The sequence below is a fragment of the Rhinatrema bivittatum genome, chromosome 1 (genome assembly GCF_901001135.1).
Source record: "Rhinatrema bivittatum chromosome 1, aRhiBiv1.1, whole genome shotgun sequence".
In the NCBI taxonomy this organism is placed as follows: Eukaryota; Metazoa; Chordata; class Amphibia; order Gymnophiona; family Rhinatrematidae; genus Rhinatrema; species Rhinatrema bivittatum.
The window spans coordinates 516,068,192-516,087,097 of NC_042615.1; the positions used below are offsets into that span (position 1 = coordinate 516,068,192).

An 18,906-nucleotide genomic window follows, 5' to 3' on the forward strand; every position below is an offset into this window, starting at 1 on the left:
TTTATATTGAACTTTATTTTAGATTGGCCTTTTTTCTTGGCTCTCCTCAAAGGGATCCAAGGTTGTATGTACTGCTCTGGTACCACCACCAGGTGGCATCATACTGTGGCTGAGTGCATGCTGGATTTATTCTGATTTCCCTGTTGCGTTCCCTAACAAAAGTAAGACTATAAGTACCTTCATGCTGGTGAGTAAAAACAGGACTGGATCGACCTGTCCTGAAAATCTGGAGCCAGTTGGCAACCCTAGGGCGAGGTAATAGATAATGTGTTTATTAGCATGGGATTTCAATGTGTATCCCCTCTTCAAGGACCTCCCAGAATGCAGGGGCTCACTGTTGTCCACGGGGTCCCTTCTACTCCCAAATCTCCCTCGTCTCACACAAACATAGTCCACTTGCCCCAGGGTGCCGGAGTTCTTTCTGACAGGGAAGGAGGATTTAACCTCTAGGATCCCAGGGGTCACTACCAGCTTACAATCTCTCAGTTTTTCTTTGGTTGCTCTCTCATGTGTATTCACTATTATTTTGATGTCCTTGCTTTAGGGAGTCTTTGACTCTAAATAAAGACTCTGGACACTCTGGTGGCGTGTTCCAAAATAAATTTACTGCAACCAAAAATACTTCAAGTCATATCAGCAACCAAATCTTCAATCAATGTTCAAAAAGACAAATCAAAAAAATCTGCATTGCTGAGCCAGCATCCTTTTTGGTGGCAAGCACTTGGGAAAATGACCCGGGCCTCCAGATGAGGAAAAGTGGGCTCCTAGCGTGGGCTGGGATCTCCTACCTCTGTCCCTGATATTACTGGAAACCTCGAAGGAAGAGAGTCCCAAAACCAGCAAAATACAAATGGCCTTCTCATGGGCAAGAACTGGTGGCAAAAATCTCTTCTCAAAACAATAGGAACAAAACTCTGCAAAAATACTCTCTTCTTCTCTGCCAGGACACTGCTGTCCTTCCTTAGCTGAGCGGCAGAGAATTACAGCACCGTATCCTGACCTTCCAAGGCAGAGGGAAAAATCTCCTTAGGTAGGACCAGGCTCCACACCAAATACAACACCTCTGTTAAAAAAAAAAAAAAAAAAAAAATCCTCTCCTAAATTCTTCTCCACTCACCTCCTGCCACTTCCAGTAACTCTCCTGCTTTCTCAAAACTCTAACTCAAAAGCCACCCTTCTCCTCGAGCACAGTCTGCTTTTATAATGCATTGCTGACCAATTCAGAGAAAGCCCTTGTGGTGCGTGCAAACACAAAACCCTAACCTAGGACTTAAGCTAAGGACACTTTAGTTAGTGGAAACCTAAAAGGTCCCTACACCTGTGAGGGCGCTATGCACTAGGCATAAGTTTTGCACACACACTTTTTGTGTATGTGGCCTCTGCTTGGCCACTAGATGATGGCAGAGATGAGAACAGTTTTATGTGCTAATACTGGGAATCGTATCACAGTGGACGGTTCACTGAGGGAGCAGAGGCTTTGTAAAGTGTGTTCTGTTCCTTAACATGGGGGATCTTCTAGCTCAGGAGGTTCAGAGTGAAATCCAGGGTGTATATATATATATAGATTCATTAGGGATGTGATTCGGCCGAACCTTTCGGTGCAGCCTTCGTTATTGGCCTGCCGCAGGAAATTTCAGTTTCCTGCGGTTAGGGCCAATTTTTTCTCGGCCGCCCCAAATTTCGGGGTTGGTGCTCACTTACCCCGAAAAATGAATTTTCCCTAAATTTCGGGAAAATTCCCTTCATTTTTTGGGGTGGCCGAACGAGGACAAATTAGGCAATTTTGTTGAAATTGCCTAATTCGTCCTCGATGAATGCACACCCCTAATATTCATTAACTAGAGGGACAAGGTGGTTCATTTTCTACAAGGTTGTATAAACCTGGTGGTACAAAGTGCTTCCCCACGAGGCACAGGGGGAGTTTTTGCAAGAGATTAGTGGAGCTTTGTGATTTTTGTGGAGTTGGTCGGGTTTTGAGATTTGAAGAATTTGGAGTTTGCCGCTGATGCTGTCATGATCATTCAGTGAAGTCTGGAAGAAGTGTGGATCTGGAGTTGTGCTGAGGGCCAGAATGATAGTAAGAGCCTAGAGGCTGTGTCCTCTCATGGAGCTCCAGTGCAAGCACTGGAAAACTACAACCACCTGAAGGAAGAAGAAGAAGAAGTTGTTTTGAGACCATTCTGCAACAATTGTGTCTTGGGAGTTTTTTTTCAAGAGAGACTCTGTAATTTGTTACCTGGACCACAGAGGCCTGGGAAAAAGAAATAATATTCTACCTTTGAGATCGTACAAGATCTGAATTGTGGAAGACTAAGTGAAGAGTTTTAGAACTGTGAATTTTTGCATCTGAACTACTGAGTTTTTCTGCTGTTTCTGACTGTTTCGCTATGGACTTTGGTCTTTTTGCTGAAGTGGTAATTTTTTAAGTAAACTGTTTTCTTGTTTTGATCACCAACTTTTGTGTGAATGTTGATTTATTTGGAGGTAACCAGCTGGCCTTGCAGGTGAGCCCTACGCCCCCCATCCACAAGACACAGAGATGCTATTGACCCACCGTGGCTGAGTGAATCCAGTGCTCTCCAGGGCTAGGAAGTGATCCCTGGTTGGGGGATGATTTATGCACAAAACTCCTTACTGCACCAGGCCCTCAGTAACTCTCTCGCTTAGCGGTTCTGTTGTATCCCTCACTCTGCTGCTACTGTTGTTCTAAGTGTAATTAAATGTGATATCCTGCAAAATATTTTGCATCATATCATAATAAAATAATTTTAAGTTACCTGTTATCCATATATTATGACCTAATCTTGTCTATGGAACTCCTTCACACCATGCAGGTGGCGCAATGCGCAAGCTTTCATCTACATTGAAGGTGGACAATTTTCAAAAGCCCACTTCCACAATGTGCAAATGGCTTTGAAAATTGCCTTGCCTAAATATTAGATCAGGGATGGCCAGCTGGCATCTTGCAAGCTGCATGTGGTTCGCTGAAAGGAAAAATGCAGCTCCTGCTGCTGAGAACAGCAGGCAAGAGGAGTGGAGCTAATGACCTGAGCAGGCTGAATGGAGGAAGAGGTCGCATCATCACTCTCCAACCCCCTCCCCCAGAGCACATGACCTTCTGCTACAGCATGCGTCTTTGGTGTCCAGAGCTCACGCTGTCCAATTCCCAGGCCTATTAAGAGGACGGCCCATGCACTGGCTTCAGAGCTTTCCCACAACTAAAGCTGCCGACTCTACATATTGCACTTACAGCACAGAGCGAAGGAGGAGGTCAGCATGAGCCAGGGAGCGCAGCAGCATCGCTTCAGCACACTTTACTCCTCCTCCCTCCACCAGAGGATTGCAGCGGCAGACCGATCTGGGCTGGGCCCCCACAAGAGGGAGGCTGAGGCACTGGCGTCCCTAGCGCCTCCTTTTGACCCGGAGCGGTGGCTGTCAGCGGGTTTGACAGCCGACGCTCAATTTTGCCAGCGTCAGTTCTCGAGCCCGCTGACAGCCATCGGAGCGCACTGTACTGTATCGGCCTGAAAGGCAGGGAGACTTAAGACTGTGAGAGAGAGAGTGGGGACAGAGTGGGATGAGGGTTTGAGAGGGAGAGAGACTGGTGAGCACATTGTGGAGCATTGAGAGTTGAGAGAGTTGGCCCTTTCTTTTGGATGAAGAGGACCCCTCCCCTCTCCCGCTCTTCAAAGGTGTGCATTTTGGTCTCATGGCTCTTGCATGTGAAATGTTGGCAGTCCTGTATTAGAACATAGCATGCCTTTACTTTTATTACAGTACCTTTAGCTTTGATAGCTTTGTCCAGGTTGGCGGCATAAGAAGAAGCATTGAAGCTTGGGCATGCTTTAATTGACGGTCCCAATTGTGATGCCTATAAAACAAAAAATACAGGAGTAAATTTTTGGCCACTGGCCATCCAGCAAAGGTACTTGGATAAATTGATTTGGGAAACTTAGCTAGGATACTCAACGGTGTGTCTCTATGCTGAATATACCTAGCTTTGTTAAAGTCAGTCAGCTAAGTTTAGCTAGGTAACTTTAGAGCTCCTGTAAGACAGTAATAAATATATGTAACACTGAAATGCCTCTGCCCTGCCCCGACGTGGCCAGATATGTTTATATCTAGATAAGAACTTATCTTGCTTTGTCGGGGGCAGGCAGCACAGCAACAGGATTCTTAAATCCCAAAGTTTGTCTGGCTAAGTCCAAATTTATCTGGACAAAACCTCTTTAAATATTGACCTGGTAATTTATATATCGGTATTAGGAGCAGATGTGAATCAGGATGCCCATATGAAAGGGATCGATTCCATTAATATGAGACATTTTGATCAACTACCATTAGTGGAACTGAAGTCATTGTTGGGACAGGTGAAAGAGTCCAATTTTTTGCTGGATCCTTGTCCCTCCTTTTTGATACACAGGTTGGGTGGTGGGGTAACAATTGGTACCAAGCGAGGGAGTAAAGTTGTTAGGAGTAAAATTGTATTCTATTTTTATTATTAGAGAAGCATATCACAAGTTGCTAAAATGCTTCTTGGAGACTGAAGCTGATTAGACAATGGAAATCCTTCTTAGACTTTAATGTATGTATTAAGGTTTTTTTATGTTTTGGTTATGTTACAGATTGATTATTTGAATGCTCTGTATTTGGGGCTGCCAAGAAAAGTGACTAGAAAATTACAGATAATTCAGAACTTATTTATTTCTTTAAAATTGCTTATTAATCACTTTCCTGATCAAATCTCCCAACACAACTTAAAATACCATCCTAAAAATTACAACTACCTAAAATCATAAACTCTAAAGACATTGGCAGAAGTTGAAAATATTTACAAGTATTGCCATTTAGTCATTAAAAGCCACTGGCATGAGCCGTGTCTGGTTTCTTGGGGAACCTCAATAAATCCCGTTCTTTCTACAGATCCAGAGGGAAGTCATTCCACAATATGGAATGTGACGGCATGTCTTAGTACAGGTTGTTCACTACATACTTTGGCCGGCCATAGTTGCATTGGTTACCTACTGCCTTAGGGCCGGATTTTCAAAGGCTTACATGTGCCAGGCCTAAAGCCCCGGGGCTTTACTAAGGGGGCAGGGCGGGGCGGGGGAAGAGGCCTCGGTGCGCGCAAGTTATAAAATCCGGCGTACATGTGTGCGTGCCGGGTAGCGGGTGCACATGGACGCCCGCACGCTGCTTTGAAAATCTACCCCTTACAGTGCAAGTTTAAGTCCTTGGTTTTGGCTTCTACAGTATTGAAGGGATTGTGCCCTCCACATTTTAAACGATCATTTAAGGTGAGCAGTCGGTTCACATAAACTGTGTTGTTTTCCCACACATAAAATATGATTTATGCATGCAAAAATATTTTTCACTGCAGAAAGCATTTTTTTGTGTACATAAATCATATTTACGGATGAACCAGAGGTACAAGCTTCAACTTCCAGCAGTAACAGCATTTAGGCATGGATGGTTAATTAGGCTTTTTCTGCAGCTATACCACAACTTTGGAATTAGCTGCCCAATTATGTTGAAAGAAGATTTCGAAAAGGATTAAAATCATGGATAATAGGTGTTATGAAGGGTGGACATTTTAGAAATAAGTAGCGGCATTGTTGATGTCTGTTTTGTTATGTGAGTATTTAGTTTTGTTTTATTGTACTGTGAAATGACTGTACTTTCTAATTTTATTTGTGTTTTTGTATATCACTTTGTGCAATTTTAAATCTGGAAAGAGATACCTAAATGCTATTAAATAAATGTATTTCAAACGACACTTTAAAGAAAAGCAGTAATGTATTTTAGACTCACAAAGACAACCTTATATTTGATTTCTGCTTTGTTTCATGCAGTGACATGTGGTATAGCACTTACAACACAGCTTTGTTGGTTTTCAAGTTGCAGGGACTGCAGAATTTGTTGAATAAGTGACATTGTTCTTTGTCACTCCAAATTTCTAAATGAAAATACAAATGAATGATATTAGAAAAGAATATCATCAAATACATATGTTCCAAATCACAACCACAATTTTGAAAGCCAGAATGAATATCTAAAGCTTTGCTGCTGATTTCTGTACATACACAAAACACATACACATGCATATATAATGCCATATATTGACTGAAATCTGCAACAAAGAGCTTGAACTGTGTGATAGAAAACAGTGCTGTGGCATGGGTTTTGCCCGAGAGTTGCCTTAAATTATAGTAGGAGAAGGCATTCTGGTCCATAAAGGCACCCTAAATGCTTGGATATTCCTAATGAATATGCATGAATATGCATGAACATCAATCTCATGCATATTTATTAGGGATAGCCTGAAACCCCAACCAGTTAGGGGGCCCTCAAGAACTGGAGGGACTACCTCTGAACTATAGAACACCAATAGGTATACTGATTTTCTAATTAAGGGTTCAGGAAACAACCCGGGAAAATGTGCAGTGACCAGTATGCATGGATACCATATGGATTCAATGCTGTAAAATACTAAAAGGCAGCTCTATTGATTACTATGAAGTGACTTAAAGTTTACCTACCTCCACCCCCATAATGCCTCTGGATTCAAACAGAAGCTTTATATCAGCATGCACCTTATAATACAATTATAAAGTAACTAGTCTTAGAAATTGCCATGGGAAAATATTGGTCCTATTAACGTATAAAGCTATCAAATAAAACAGCATCATTTCATAATGATTCTGTTTATTATTGTAGGGCCCTTCTAGGATCTCTTACCAAGGAGTGTGGCCTAGTAGCTAGGTCATTTAGTATAGAACAGAAAAATATACCATCTTTGCCACAACACCACCATTGGAAGTTGCTGCATTAGTTTATTCTACCAATCATCGGGGCCAGTGCAAAAAGCTGAGTATTAAAACTGCGTGTTGACATTCAGCATACAGTTTCCTAGCGCACAAGTTCATTTTTTGGTTAACTTCCGAAACAATAAGCTAATGGTAAGCTAATGCACGGGGCGTTAAAAAGTGCATACAAATCAGAAAACGTGTGCACAGGAAAGGCTTAGCACACAGAAAAACAGATTTATGTGTAGAAGACATGATTTATGTGCGTAAATCACTTTTTCCATGCATAAAATAAGATATATGCACATAAAAATGCTTTCTAGACTAAGTTTACAATTTTGAAACGCTGACAGCACTGAAAAACATTTGTGTCAAAAACATAAGTAAATCAAGAGCATATTTTAGGTGATCTAGGAAATACAGAGGAATTATGGACAGCAGAGGAACCATTGACAGCAATTAAGAGGAGGCTGAAAGAGCAAAAAATCTTTGTAAAAGGCATGCTAGCAAAGGGAAGAGAATGAAGACACCACTATGTTTCACTAAAGATGTAGAAGAGCAAGAGCAAAAAGAATAGCATTCAGAAAATACAAATAGACATAGAAGGAAAACAGACAAATTAACTAGGGGACACCAGGGAGAGAGGAAGGGCAATTAGCAATTACAGCTCAAACAGAGTAGTAGATGAACTAATTAGTAAAGGCAGGATATTTATAAAACCTACATTAGCTATAAATGGAGTGAAGAGTAGCCTAATCATTAGCGCGGCAGGCTGAAAATCAGGGAAACCAGGGTTCATATGCCACTGCCACTCCTTCTGACTTTTGACATCACTTCACTCTAAGACACGGCTAGGTACAAGGTCAGGGCAGTTGGCTGAAGACGAGATCAGATTCAAGCAGGAGTCAGGGCAGGCGGCTGAAGACAAGGTCAGGTCTGAGCTGAGGTCAGGGCAGGCGGCTAGAGACAAAGTCAGGTCCGAGCAAGGATCAAAGCCAAGGAAATCCGTCTGAAGGGTAGCTGGAACAGGAAGCTGGAACTGGAACAGGTACTGGAACTGGAACAGGAACAGGTACTAGAACTAGTGGTGTGCATACATTATTTTTTCATTGCTGTATCATTTTTGGGTCTGGGGTGGTCCATTTCGGTCCACTCCATGAATCAGAAAACTTTTTTCATCCCAATTTCATGTAAAAAAACCAAAACAAAGCAAACTCCCCCCTGCTCCAACCCTTTAAATTTAATTAAATACAACCCCCCCACCCCACCCAAGACTTGCCAAAAGTCCCTGGTGGTCCAGCGGTAGAGGGTATCTGTTTCCAAGAAGACTTGTGAGAGTACTGGAGCCTTATGGGATGGCTAAGAAAGTACTAGAGGCTTGAGCAGCGAGACGTGGAATGAATTCTGCACTTCCAGTGTAGGAGGCAGACGAAACTGGTAGGTCACTGGGCCAATACGTCAATCACCTGGGAAGGACCCAATACACCTGGGAGCGAACCGCTGGGAGGAAAGCTTCAAGTGAATATGGCAGGTGCTCAGCCATATTCTATCACCAGGTTGGAACTCAGGAGCAGGTCTACAAAGGGGATCTGAGGTTTTCTTGGCACATGCAGCTGCTTGGCACAATCGTTGATTAGTGTGTGTCCATAAGGGCTGAAGGGCATCCACTGTTGCCTGAGCTGCTAGAGAAGGAACTGTAAGAGGAATCAGCAAAGGAGGCCGTGGCTGTATACTGTACACCAGAGAAAATGGGGAGGTTCCTGAGACTGCAGCAATGTGGGAATTATGAGAAAATTCAGCCCACGGGAGCAGTTGAACCCAGTTGACTTGCTGGTCATTGGAGTAAGCACGAAGAAAGCACTTGAGAGAGCGATTCATCCGCTCGGCTTGGCCATTGGCCTGGGGATGATAAGCAGTAGTTAGACTGATGGAGATTCCAAACGTTTTGCATAGCGAGCGCCAGTAGTGGGCGACAAACTGAGGACCTTTGTCTGAGGCAATGTCTTCAGGCAATCCATGGAGATGGAAGATATGGAGGAAGAACAGATGTGCGAGTTCAGGCACAGAGGGCAATCTAGGAAGCGGAACAAAATGAGCCATCTTGAAGAACCTGTCCATGACTACCCAGATGACAGTATTCCCCTTAAACATTGGCAGGTCCACTATAAAATTGGTGGACAAGTGAATCCAGGGATCTTTGGGGACAGACAGTGAATGCAGTAGGCTCCAAGGTCAGCCCACAGGTGGTTTCTGCTGAGCACATGTAGGGCAAGAATCTACATAGGCACGTGTGTCAGAGGACATGGTGGGCCACCAGTAGTAGTGATGCAGGAGAAACATAGTCCATGCGCATCCAGGATGGCCAGCTACTCAAGAGTCGTGTGCCCATTGTATCACTTTTTTACGAAGCCTGCACCATTTTCCCGGCAGGCACGTTCATGGTGGCAGACAGAGAGATGCAGGCTGGATCAATGATGTGCCGAGGCTCTTTTTGGGAATCCTCAGGTTTGAACAAATGAGACAAAGCGTCAGCATGAAGATTTTCCTCAGCTGGACGATAACGGAAGTCAAAATCAAACCAGGTAAAGAACAATGCCCAGCAGGCCTGGCAAGAGTTCAAGCGCTGGGCATGTCGGAGATGCTCCAGGTTCTTATGATCTGTGAATATCGTGAACTGATGTTGAGCACCCTCCAGTCAGGGACACCATTTTTCAAGGGCACTGCAGAACCGTGAAGACATCCAAACAATTGGTAGCAAGATCCTTTGAAAAAATAAGGATGTCATCTAGATAGGCGACAACCTTCACATAGAGCAGGTCGCGGAAGATTTTGTTGATCATGCGTTGGAACACCGCAGGGGCATTACAAAGGCCGAATGGCATCACGAGGTATTCGTAATGCCCATCCCTGGTATTGAAGGCTGTCTTCCAGACATCTTCAGCTCAGATACGAACCAGGTTATAGGCTCCTTGTAGGCCCAGCTTGGTAAAAATAGTCACCCCTTAGAGGTGGTCAAATAGCTCATTAATCAAAGTCAGAGGGTACTTGTCCTTGCGGGTGATGGCATTCAAGCTGCAGTAGTCTATGCATGGTCGTAGCAACCCATGCTTCTTGGTGACGAAGAAAAAGCCTGCACGAGCAGGCGACATGGAAGGAAGAATAAATCCTTCAGCCAAATTTTCACGGATATAATCCAACATAGCTTGGGTCTCAGTGCAGACAGAGGGTAAGTCCTGCCCCTAGGGGATGTAGTATCTGTTATGAGGTCAATTGGACAGTCAAACTCATGGTGTGGCAGGAGTATGTTGGCCTTCTGCTTCGAGAACACATCTCCAAAGTTAGCGTATGGTGCGGGAAGGCCCAAAACAGTGACTGCCAGCAGGATCACAGAAGGTCATTCCCCTTTCCTGAGACAAGTATGATGACAAGCAGGACTTCATTCAGCGAGTTGCAGGGTCTCCCAATCAAAATGGGGTGAATGGCTCTGAAGCCATGGTAACCCTAGTACCACTGGATGGATGGACTTATCCAGGTTGAAGAATTCTACCTCCTCCTCATGCAGAGTTCCAGTAAGGAGGTGGACAGGAACAATGACTTGAGAGATCCTTCCAGGTAGAGAGTTGCCGTGGATGGAGTCGATGAGTAGTGGTTTCTCGATGGTATGGGTAGGAATGCCCAGGAGTTGGGCCAAATCCTTCACAAGGAAGTTCCTGCCAGCTCCTGAATCGACCAAAGCCAAGGTGGGGAAGGAACAGGACTTCCAGGTCAGGGTAGCTGGTATCATTAGCTGGGGGGCCGGAGAGGTAGCGCCTAAGTTCAGAACCCCTACTGAACTCAGGTCAGTGAGTTTCCCAGACAGATGGGTCATGAAGACAGGTGGTGTCTTGCAGCTCTGCAGTATAAGCATAGACCCGAATGCCTCTGCCTAAGGTGCTCCTTGGGGGTGAGGTGCCCACGTCCCAGCTGCATAGGTTCCACAAGCTTAGTAGATGGCAAGACTCTGCTGGCCGTGGGGCCCTCCACAATTGGAGAGTGAGAACGTTCTGCAGCGGGGCGCCAGGGTACCTGAGCTTCCCGATGGTGCTGCTGGAGACGATGGTCTATGCGACCTGCAAAGTCGATGAGATCCTTGAGAGAGGAGGGTTATTCACGGGCTGCAAGCTCGTCTTTGTGCTGGGGTGACAGGTCATCCAGGTAAATGGCTCGGAGGCAATCCTCCTGCCAGCTCAACTCTGTTGCTAGGGTACGGATTTCTATAGTATATTCGTTGAGAGCTCGATGACCTTGCTGCAGGTGCTGAAGATTCGAACTAGCCGTGCCTGCCTTCCAGGATCATTGAAGGTCTAACAAAAGTTAGTCCCAAAGCGTGATAGTTCTTGGAGAAGAGAGTCCGCACACTGCCATAAGGGAGATGCCCATGCTAAAGCCTTGTCCTCTAGGCGTGAAAGAATGAAGGTCTCCTTCATGAGATCGTACGGGAAGACGGAGGGTTGCATAGAAAACTGCATATAGCATTGATTTATGAAGCTCCTGCAGAGCTTCGGGTCCCCATTGAATCAGGGTGGAGCGGGGAGTGCAAGCAGAGCTCTGGTCGAAGTAGCCAGTGCCTGAGAACTGAGTGGTGTGTTCGTGGAGGCCACAGAGCCAGAATGAGAGTCCAGACGGGCACTGAAGCGTTTGATCGAGGTAGCCAGTTCCTCCAAGAACCGCTGCTGTTCCTGGATCTTCAAGGCCAGGCCCAGAATGGCCTGGAGAGCGGAAGGCTCCACCGGGACCATAGCCTTGGCAATCTCTTGTGGAGGTGAACCCTTGGTCCGAAGTGGTGTTGGCACCACCCATGGGAGAAACTCCTACGGGTCCCCACCATCGGGAGGCAGGGCCACTGGAGCTTCACCAATACCAATACCTGGTACCCAAGGTTGAGCCCTTGCGTACCAGGGCCAGCTGGTCTTAGGCAGGCCTCCGAGTGGTCGATCCCGGAGAGGGTGTGCAAGAGAGGGTGCCAGGTAACAGTGGAGGTGCAGAGTTTGAAGGAAGAGGCTGGATCCAAAGTTCGGACAGACTGATGCAAGCAGAGCTAATAGGGATAAGGTTAAGTCCGGACTGCGTTAGGTCCAAGGTCAGGGCAAGTCGGCTGAAGACGAGATCTGATTCAAGCAGGAGTCAGGTCCGAGCAGAGGTCAAGGCAGGCAGCTAGAGACATGATCAGGTCCAAGCTGAAGACAGGGTAGGCGGCTAGAGACATGATCAGGTCCAAGCAAGGGTCAAAGTCAAGGAAATCATCCGAAGAGTAGTCAGGTTCAAGCGAAGCACAAAGGCAAGGAGATCCGTCTGAAGGGTAGCGGGAACAGGAAGCTGGAATGCAATAGGTAACTTGAACAGGAACAGGTGCTAGAACAGGAACATGAACAAGCAGCAACTAAGCACATGATAGGAAGCATGGAGACCTGTTGCCAAGGCCAAGACTGAATGGCTGGTCCTGCTTATATACAGAGGCTGAGAGATGTCATCATCTGGGGCCGTGGGAGGCTTTCCCACTGCGTTCCCTTTAAAGCCAGAGAAGGCGCACAGGCCAGAACTACGAGGTGGCAACATCTCCCCATGATGCACTTGGGGATACCTGACTGGGACCAGAGGAGACCACGGCATTGCCGGAGGGGCCTGGGAGCACAGCAGGAGTGCAAGTGCATAGTCGACTGCCTACCACTGCCAGAGAGGAAGGGCCGGGTATGGGCCTCGGGCATCAGGGGTGAGTGGAGCCGGCTTCGGGCCTGCTGCAGCTGGGAAACGTAACACAAAGAAAACTAAAAAGTCATGGGATAGGAGGAGATGTCCGTTTGTGGATGGTAAACCGGTTAAAAGACCTGAAATAGAGAGTAGAATTAAATGGTCTGTTTTCACAGTGAAAAAAGATAATCAGTGGAGTGCCTCAGGGATCTGTACTTGGCTGGTGCTTTTTCATATATTTATAAATGATCTAGAAGGGAGTACAGCGAATGAGGTGAGACTGAAATATTAGGCATCCATATGGCAGATGAAATATAATGTGGACAAGTGCAAAGTGATGCATATAGGGAAAAATAACCCTTTCCTGGGTGGTAGCTACCCTTTTTCCTGGGTAGCTACCACCCAGGAAAAAGATCTGGGCATCATAGTTCATTTTACATTGAAATCGGCTCATTGTGCTGTGGCAGTCAGTAAAGCAAACAGAATATTACAAATTATTAAGAAGGGAATGCCATATAAAATGGAAGATGTCATAACGCCTCCATGGTGAGAACACCTTGAATACTGTGTGCAGTTCTGGTCGCAGCATCTCAAAAAAGATATATTTGCACTGGAGAAAGTACAAAGAAGGATGACCAAAATGATAAAGGGTATGGCAGGACTCCCTATGAGAAAAGGCTAAAGAGGTTAGGACTGTTACAGCTTGGAAAAAATACAGCTGAGGGGGGATATCATAGAATTCTAAAAAATTATGGAAGGGCTTGAACGGGTAAATGTGAATCGGTCATTTACTCTTTCGGATAACACAAGGAGTAGGGGGCACTCCATAAAGTTAGCAAGTAGCACATTTAAAACAAATCAGAAAACTTTCTTTTTCACTCAACCCACAATTAAGATCTGGAATTCATCGCCAGAGAATGTGGTTAAGTCAGTTATTGTACTGGGTTTAAAAATGGTTTGAATAAGTTCCTGGAGGAGAAGTCCATAAACTGCTATTAATCAATAGGGAATAGATACCGCTTGTTGCCAGTATTAGTAGCATGGGATCTGATTCATGTTTGGGTACTTGCCAGGTACTTGTGTCTTGGATTGGCCACTGTTGGAAACAGGATACTGGGTTTGATGGACCCTTGATCTCATCTAGTACGGCATATTTTAGATTCTTTTGTTCTTATGATGACTGGAGGCTCAATAAGTTCACATTTAAGGATTGTCGCTATGAACTATTTGATAGTCTTCAGGGTTCCTAGATTTTTCCAAGGTGAACTTGAGGTATGGGCCCTAAAACCTCATATAGATCCACCAGGGTGATGTATGGAAGACTGCATTCAATGCTTGGGAAAGCTACTATGAGTATATGGTCGTGCCTTTTGAACTTAAGTAAGGCTCCAGCCACATTAAAAGTCTTTGTCAATGATATCTTCCTAGATATCTTCTCTCAGTATGTAGTAGGGATGTGAATCGTTTTCCATATCGTCTTAACGATAGAAATCGTGTGGCAGGGCAAGAAAATCGTGTTAGGCACGATTTTTTAGTTAAAAAATCGTTAAAAATCGTTTTTTCCGATTAATGCGCACTAACTGAAAATGATACAATTTGACACTTTTCAGGTCAGTTAAGGTCAGTTTAGGAATGAATATGTATTCCTATTGGCTGCCCTCTTATTTATTCATGTTACCAAAGTTCCCACTGACAGTATATGGGGGATGGGAAATGGAAACAGTTGGTAGCTTGACAAAACAAGTAATGTGATCAGTCAATGTGACTAGAACTTGTGCCCTAACCCTGATACCAGGGGTATTGTGATCTTCCTGCACACAGTGCCCTATCCCTATTAATACCAGGAGTGTTGTGATCTTCCTGCACACAGTGCCCTAACCCTGGCACCAGGGGTGTTGTGATCTTCCTGCACACAGTGCCCTATCCCTATTAATACCAGGAGTGTTGTGATCTTCCTGCACACAGTGCCCTAACCCTGACACCAGGGGTGTTGTGATCTTCCTGCACACAGTGCCCTATCCCTGGCACCAGGGGTGTTGTAATCTTCATGTACACAGTGCCCTATCCCTATTAATACCAGGAGTGTTGTGATCTTCCTGCACACAGTGCCCTATCCCTAATACCAGGGGTGTTGTGATCTTCCTGCACACAGTGCCCTATTCCTGATACCGGGGGTGTTGTGATCTTCCTGCACACAGTGCCCTATTCCTGATACCGGGGGTGTTCTGATCTTCTTGCACACATCCCGGTATCAGGGATAGGGCACTGCATGCAGAAAGATCACAACACTCCTGGTATCAGGAATAGGGCACTGTGTGCAGGAAGATCACAACACCCCTGGTATTAGGGATAGGGCACTGCGTGCAGGAAGATCACAACACTCCTGGTATTAATAGGGATAGGGCACTGCATGCAGGAAGATCACAACACCCCTGGTATCAGGGATAGGGCACTGTGTGCAGGAAGATCACAATACCCCAGAGGAGTGAGGGTCAGGCAGCTCCCCCCTGTCTGTGAAGCCAGCCTCTCACTAGTAATGCAGGGAGGGAGCTGTCTCAGACTTCACCATCCTCCCCCCCCCTCACCCACACACCATTCACTAGCTGGGACATGGGGGAGGGGAGGAGTGAGGGTCAGGCAGCTCCCCCCTGTCTGTGAAGCCAGTCTCTCACTAGTAATGCAGGGAGGGAGCTGTCTCAGACTTCACCATCCTCCCCCCCCCTCACCCACACACCATTCACTAGCTGGGACATGGGGGAAGTCAGGAGTGAGGGTCAGGCAGCTCCCCCCTGTCTGTGAAGCCAGCCTCTCACTAGTAATGCAGGGAGGGAGCTCTCTCAGACTTCACCATCCCCCCCCCCCCTCACCCACACACCATTCACTAGCTGGGACATGGGGGAAGTCAGGAGTGAGGGTCAGGCAGCTCCCCCCTGTCTGTGAAGCCAGCCTCTCACTAGTAATGCAGGGAGGGAGCTGTCTCAGACTTCACCATCCTCCCCCCCCCCCCTCACCCACACACCATTCACTAGCTGGGACATGGGGGAAGTCAGGAGTGAGGGTCAGGCAGCTCCCCCCTGTCTGTGAAGCCAGCCTCTCACTAGTAATGCAGGGAGGGGGCTGTCTCAGACTTCACCATCCTCCCCCCCCCTCACCCACACACCATTCACTAGCTGAGACATGGGGGAGGGGAGGAGTGAGGGTCAGGCAACTCCCCCCTGTCTGTGAAGCCAGCCTCTCACTAGTAATGCAGGGAGGGAGCTGTCTCAGACTTCACCATCCTAGGGCACAAGTTCTAGTCATATTGACTGATCACATTACTTTTTTTGTCAACTACCAACAGTTTCCATTTCCCATCCCCCCAACCATCACCTCAGTTGGAACCTTGGTAACATCAATAGATAAGAGGGCAGCCAGCCAATAGGAATACATATTCATTCCTAACTGACCTTTACTGACCTGGAAAGTGTTAATAATTTGTATCATTTTCTGTTAGTGTTCCTGAGTTTCCATTTCCATTTCCCATCCCCCCAACCATCTCCTCAGTGGGAACCGTGGTAACATCAATAGATAAGAGGGCAGCCAGCCAATAGGAATACATATTCATTCCTAACTGACCTTTACTGACCTGGAAAGTGTCAATTTGTATCATTTTCTGTTAGTGCGCACTAACTCGAGTTAGTGCGCACTAACTGGGCGTTAGTGCGCACTAACTCCTGTTAGTGCGCACTAACACGATTTAACGATTTTTAACAATAAATCGTTAGAATTTCTATTGTATTGTGTTCTATAACGATTTAAGACGATATTAAAATTATCGGACGATAATTTTAATCGTTAAAAAACGATTCACATCCCTAGTATGTAGTGATGTAGTGCTCTACCTTGATGACATAGTGATCTCCCCATACCTGGTTACCCATGTAGCGGAGGTCCTTTCTCTTCTTCACAAACACCAGCTTTTCACCAAGTTTGAGAAAAGTGTGTTTTTGAATAGAATCGTGTCCATTTCCTGAGATATGTAATTTTAGCTTGAGGGTTTGAGATGGACCCAGAACATGAGCAATTTTTATAACCTCTCTCTTAAATCATGGGTATTGTTTGGGGGTTTTTTTCTTGCAAACTAGGGTCACATGAACATTTCAGAGATACAATAATCCATTTCACTAAGTTTAACAACCTCTAAAAAGCATACAACCCTAATTTTTCTAAAGCCACTCTAAGTTTATTTTAGCCTTACAGCTGCCTTTAGACAACACAGAGTATTGTATTAGCCCTGATGAATAAAGAATGCCGTTTTCAGATAAGAAGAATTTCCAATGACTCATCGTAAAGGATAGGCACAAATCCATCCCTGAAATCTGAGTCTCTTCAGGTCTTAACAGCTCACGTGCATATTTTCGTTGGGTGTAGCAACTGTCTAAAGAAACCATGGTGTTCACTGGACAAACTTCTTAAACAAATCCTGCACTTCTCTCTTTTCTATTTTATTCTATTTCGTGTTTGCAGTGAGCAGTAATATAGGTTATAAAAAGAAGGGAAAAGGAAAACCCATCTGTTGTATTTACAGTTTTGATCCCAGATTTATATTTAAAAAAATGCTATTACATCTCTGAAACATCAATCTAAGAAAATGTAATATGTGTAAGATCTTGTAAAAATTTGCCTTGCGGGAAACCATATGCAACCTTTCCTTTCTGCTACGTGGTGGCATGAATTTCTCTGCAAGACAAAGTTTTGTTAGAGTTTGTTTTGCAGGAGGCTTAATCTTTCAGGTTTGAAAATGTTTGCAACCACCCTCCCTGCCCTTCACCCCCATTATACAGGTTTCAGTCTCAGTCAAAAAGGCCAAGAAAGAACCACCCCATCTCATGGATCTGGCCCTACACATGGCTCCTGGCCTAAAGGAGGCTGAGAGGAATACTGCAGCTTGTTAGATCCGAAGAGAAACCCGAAGAGCAGATGGGGAGGTTGCTGTTTCAGACGTGAAAGTCAGCACTGTGGTGCAGTGCAGTTATAAAGCTACAGTACTAATCCCCAGGAGTGATCTGTAACAAATCACAGGCAACTGTGGGTAACTTCATTAGATGAGAGCTGCCTAAGTTCTTGCTGCTTTCTAGTGGCCTGCACAGACAGTTTCCATGAAAGAGTCACACCTTCATCTTCCCGGACTCACAAATAGCCTCCTAGAGGACTACAGACAGACTTTCATATGCACATAGTTTGTGTAGATAAAAAAAACAAAAACATTCCTGCAATAAAAAGAAAAAACAAAATCAGAAAATAACTTACCTCTTGTCTAAGACAACTTAGAATATCCCAGCCTTCAAGAGAAACTGTAAACTAGCAAAATGAGCTTTAGGCTTCCACTTTTATAAAGGGGCAGAAAAGCCACACCTAGCAACAAAAGACTTTTTCTGCAGCTCCGGTAATTGGTTGCTCCTTCCATCAAAAGATTCAGTCAGTGACCCATGACAGGGAAGAAAGCCAGCATAGTTTTGTTTTTAAGGAGGTTGTTTGTTGCTATTAAAAAAATATATATATGCACACGTACCCATGAAAGGAGAGATTTTGCCAATTTTTGTTTCCTGAGCAACACTACACAAAACACTGAAGCTTTGACCTCATCTGCAGTAACATTTCTTCTTACATGAGGTGCAACATGCAAACAGCAACAAAATAAGCACCAAAACCTGTACAGAGGAAAAATAATGCTGCAGCCATGAGGGGAACAAATTGCCGCGTGACTGCTTTGACTAAACTGAAGCCCTGCTCATCTGAAGCATGAAAAGTTGTAGAAAGTTTTTTTTTTTTTGTTTGGGTTTTTTTTTAACTAGGACTTTAATTCACAACTTCCTAAGAAATAAGCTAATTCTGAGCACAAATACCCAGATCAGAATAGCTGCATTCCTCAATAGTTTATATTTCATGCTATGGGTGCTTTCTCAGGGGATTATATTGTTTACCTAAAAGGGAGGATAACTTTTAAAGAACTGCATACGGCGGCATATACACATGTAGGTGGCCGCACATAGATTCACCATATTATTGTATAACCTGTGCATATCACAACTTATGCGCCAACATGAAAAGATATGCAATGCATTGAAATCATATATCTCAATGTATTGAACACAAAAACTTTACCCACCTATTTTAAAAGCATGAGCGTGTATATTTTACGTGTGAAAATGAACTAGGACTTATTTACGTAAATCCCAATTTACACACGCAAGTCAGCCAATTTTAAAGCACACACGTGTCAAGGATAGTATCTTTGTGAGACAACGGGCTTACATTAAAAATAGCAGACTGTCTTATTAAGTCAGCGGTGGTTACTGTATCGCAATGTAATTGATCTACATATTTAAAAAGT

The 18,906-nt window shown here is 44.8% G+C and overlaps 1 protein-coding gene across 1 annotated transcript in view; it reads right to left on the reverse strand.

Annotated features, from left to right (window-relative positions):
• LOC115096917 (annexin A1-like) overlaps positions 1-17,983 on the reverse strand; it is a 77,734-nt gene extending 59,751 nt beyond the window's left edge. The window contains exons 1-3 of the mRNA XM_029612211.1: positions 17,823-17,983; positions 5,875-5,956; positions 3,781-3,871 (exon numbers count right to left, since the gene is read on the reverse strand). Coding sequence (XP_029468071.1) covers positions 3,781-3,871; positions 5,875-5,934 — 151 coding nt within the window. The 5' untranslated portion in view covers positions 5,935-5,956; positions 17,823-17,983. The remainder of the gene's footprint in view (positions 1-3,780; positions 3,872-5,874; positions 5,957-17,822) is intronic.
• Between the last annotated feature and the right edge of the window lie 923 nt (positions 17,984-18,906).